Below are 3,022 nucleotides of genomic sequence, written 5' to 3'. Positions count from 1 at the left end.
CCAGGCTCCGCAGCTCCCGGGGCCCCGCCGGGCTTCCGCCTGACCTGCTGCGCGGGGACAGCTTCGTGGGCGGCCGCTGGCTGCCCGCCACCAGCACCTTCCCGGTGCGCGACCCCGCCAGTGGCGCGGTGCTGGGCTCGGTGGCCGACTGCGGGGTGCCCGAGGCCCGCGCCGCCGTGCGCGCCGCCCACCAGGCCTTCTGCACCTGGAGGGGCGTCTCGGTAAAGGTGAGCGCGCTCAAGGTGGGGTGCACCCTCCGCGGGCCCGGGGCTCTGCAGAGACCAGCCAGGATCCCAGCCCTGCGCCCCGGGGGCAGCCACTGGGCCGGGGGCAGCCAGGAGCCGGGTCCAGCCTTGTCCCTGTCCGAGCTGGCCTGTCCTAGGAAGACAGACACAGCAAAGAACGTGGGGTGCATGTATGAGCTGTGTGGGGGGATTGCATGTGATGTGAGTTGTGTGTGGGGGATGTATGCATGGGATGTATGTGTGACTGTATGTGTGGACTACAAGTGTAGCTATATGTAGGCTATATGTGTGGACTACTGTGTATGTGGGGGCTGTATATGTGAGCTGCACATGTGGACTGCAAGTGTAGCTGTGTCGGGGCGGGGACTGCAAGTATAAGCTGGGGGCGTGTATGACTGTATGTGTGAACTGTATATAAGCAGTGTGTATAGGCTGAATGTGGGGGCTGGATGTATGGACTTTGAGTGTAAGCTGGGGGGGGGCAGTGTATGTGAACTGTACGTGTGGACTGTTGAGTGTAAGCTGTGTGTAGGCTGTATGTGGGGTGACCGTGTGTAAACTCTGTGTAGGCTCTATGTACGTCGGGGCTGTATGTGTGGACTGTGAGTGTAAGCTGTGTGTGTAGGCTGTATGTCAGGGCTGTATGTGTGAACTGTGAATGCTGCATATGTAGACTGGGTAGAGAGTGTGTCAAGGAAACTGTGCAAGGATGTGTGGGCTTTGCTCAGGGCAGGGAAAGGTCCAGGCCGTTCTCTGGTTTCTGGTCTGGATGCCACTTGCTGACCTGGAGAAGCCTGGGCAGGGAAGAGGGGAGTTAGAAGGTCAGGACAGAAAACCATTTCAGGAACATTCCTTCCTGCTTCACTGTCATACTACATCTGCAGGCAGCTCCATGAAGTCCTGGCTTCCATGCCTTCACAGCCCTCCCTGAAGACAGGCTCCCAGGGATGGGGGTGCAGGTACCAGAGTCCTAAATTCATCTGCCCACACTCTGTTAGAGGAGCTTGTAATGTATGAGTGGAGAAAAAGGTTTGTGAGCTGGAGAGATGGCTCAGTGGTTAAGAGCACAGGCTGCTCTTGCAGAGGACCCGGGTTCAGCTCCCACCACCCACAGGGCAGCTCACAACCCTCTGTAACTCCAGTTCCAGTGTTCTGACCCATGCCCTCTTCTGGCTTCTCCTGGCACCACACATGAACATGGTTCGTTTACATACATGCAGGCAAACACTCATACCATAAGCGAGAAATAAATCAATCTCTGAAAAAAGTAAAGGGAAGCAGTTCCGGCCTTACGTAGAGCTCGCACAGGGGTGCCGGGTGCGGGGACCAGCCAGGTCACAGGTGGTGAACATCGCCCTCAGCAAGGGAGTGTGCTAGAGGTGCTGGGTGCTGTCGGGCGCAGAAGGTGAACACCAGCCAGGAATCAGAGGTCAGTGGGAAGGGCAAGTGCAGAACAGCAGAGTGTGGTCATGGGCGTAGGTCTGCTGGACTGGCACACGAAGCACCACAGAAATCTGTCTTCAGGAAACTGGAAGTCTGAAGTCAAGAGAGCAGTGGGGCTGTAGATATTGTCCTGTGTGTCTCCCTGTGTTCTTCGTTAAAGCCAGTTACTGACTTAAGACCCACCTTAACTTAGTTATCTCTATAAAGTCTTGACCTCCAAATACAGTGGCATTCAGAGGCACTGGTGAGGTGGCTTAGAACTGGAACATTTCAGTTTGGGCAGTGACAGCTTTTGGGCTATCATCAAGGTAAGCCTCTCTGAGGATTTGAGTTACAAGGACAGAGGTAGGGGATCCCCCAGCAAGTCTCCAGAACAGGAAGGCGCCTGTGTGGCCGAGTGGACAGGGAGCAGGGCCAGTCCAAGGATTAAAGGCCTTACTTTGCATGAGGAGAGGACCATGCGGGAATACTCGGCTTGGATGCTGCGAGAGACTAGGTGTTACTGGCCTGGTTTTTGTTAATAAGGAAATTCCTGGGGCAGGCTAACATTTTTTTTAATTATTTTATTTTTTTATTTTATGTGTATGAGTGTATTATCTGCATGTATGTAAAAGAGGACAGAAGAGGCCATCGGATCCCCTGGAACTGGAGTTATGGACAGTTGTCAGCTGCCATGTGGGTACTGGGACTCAAACCCAGGTCTTCTGCAAGAGCAGCCAGTGCTCTTAACTGCTGAGCCATCTCTCCAGCCCCTAACTTTATTTTTTAAATATTTTATTTATTATATTTATTTTATGTGTATGCATGTATTGCCTGCACATAGGTGAGTGCACCTGTGTTGTGCAGTGCCCACAGAGGACAGAAGAGGCTGTCAGATCCCCTGGAACTGGAATTTCAGACACTTGTTAGCTGCCATGTAGGTGTTGGGATTTGAACTCAGGTCTTCTGCAAGAACAGCCACTGTTCTTAACCACTGAGCCATCTCTTCAGCCCCAACTTTACTTTTTTTTTTAATTTTGTCTTTTTGAGACAGGGTCTCCTTGTAGCCCCAGCTGTCCTGAAACTCACTATGAGCAGGCTGGCCTTGAACTCACAGCGATCCGCCTGCCTCGCCTCCTGAGTGCTGGGATTAAATGCGTGTGCAACCACTCTCTCAAATGTTTAAATAAATTTGTGGTATACACTGGGTTTGTAAATTAACAATAAACTTTGGAAGAGGTTATGCCAAGAAATCATGGAACATAATGAAAACTTTAGCAATGTACAAAGATTTACTTTAAGCAGTGGTCTAAGAGGGTGGCTCCTTGGGTTTTTACTGATTTGATACTTGAAGA

At 52.2% G+C, this 3,022-nt stretch overlaps 1 protein-coding gene across 1 annotated transcript in view; it reads left to right on the top strand.

The window, feature by feature from the left end:
- The window catches only part of Aldh5a1 (aldehyde dehydrogenase 5 family member A1), a 38,892-nt gene that overhangs the window by 1,678 nt on the left and 34,192 nt on the right, over positions 1–3,022 (top strand). Inside the window, exon 2 of the mRNA XM_008847104.2 lies at positions 5–227. Coding sequence (XP_008845326.1) covers positions 5–227 — 223 coding nt within the window. The remainder of the gene's footprint in view (positions 1–4; positions 228–3,022) is intronic.

This window comes from Nannospalax galili, unplaced genomic scaffold, assembly GCF_000622305.1.
Source record: "Nannospalax galili isolate Female #2095 unplaced genomic scaffold, S.galili_v1.0 scaffold503, whole genome shotgun sequence".
NCBI classification, from domain to species: Eukaryota; Metazoa; Chordata; class Mammalia; order Rodentia; family Spalacidae; genus Nannospalax; species Nannospalax galili.
The sequence above is the reverse complement of the archived record's forward strand: the minus strand, read 5'-3'. Positions and strand labels throughout refer to the sequence as shown.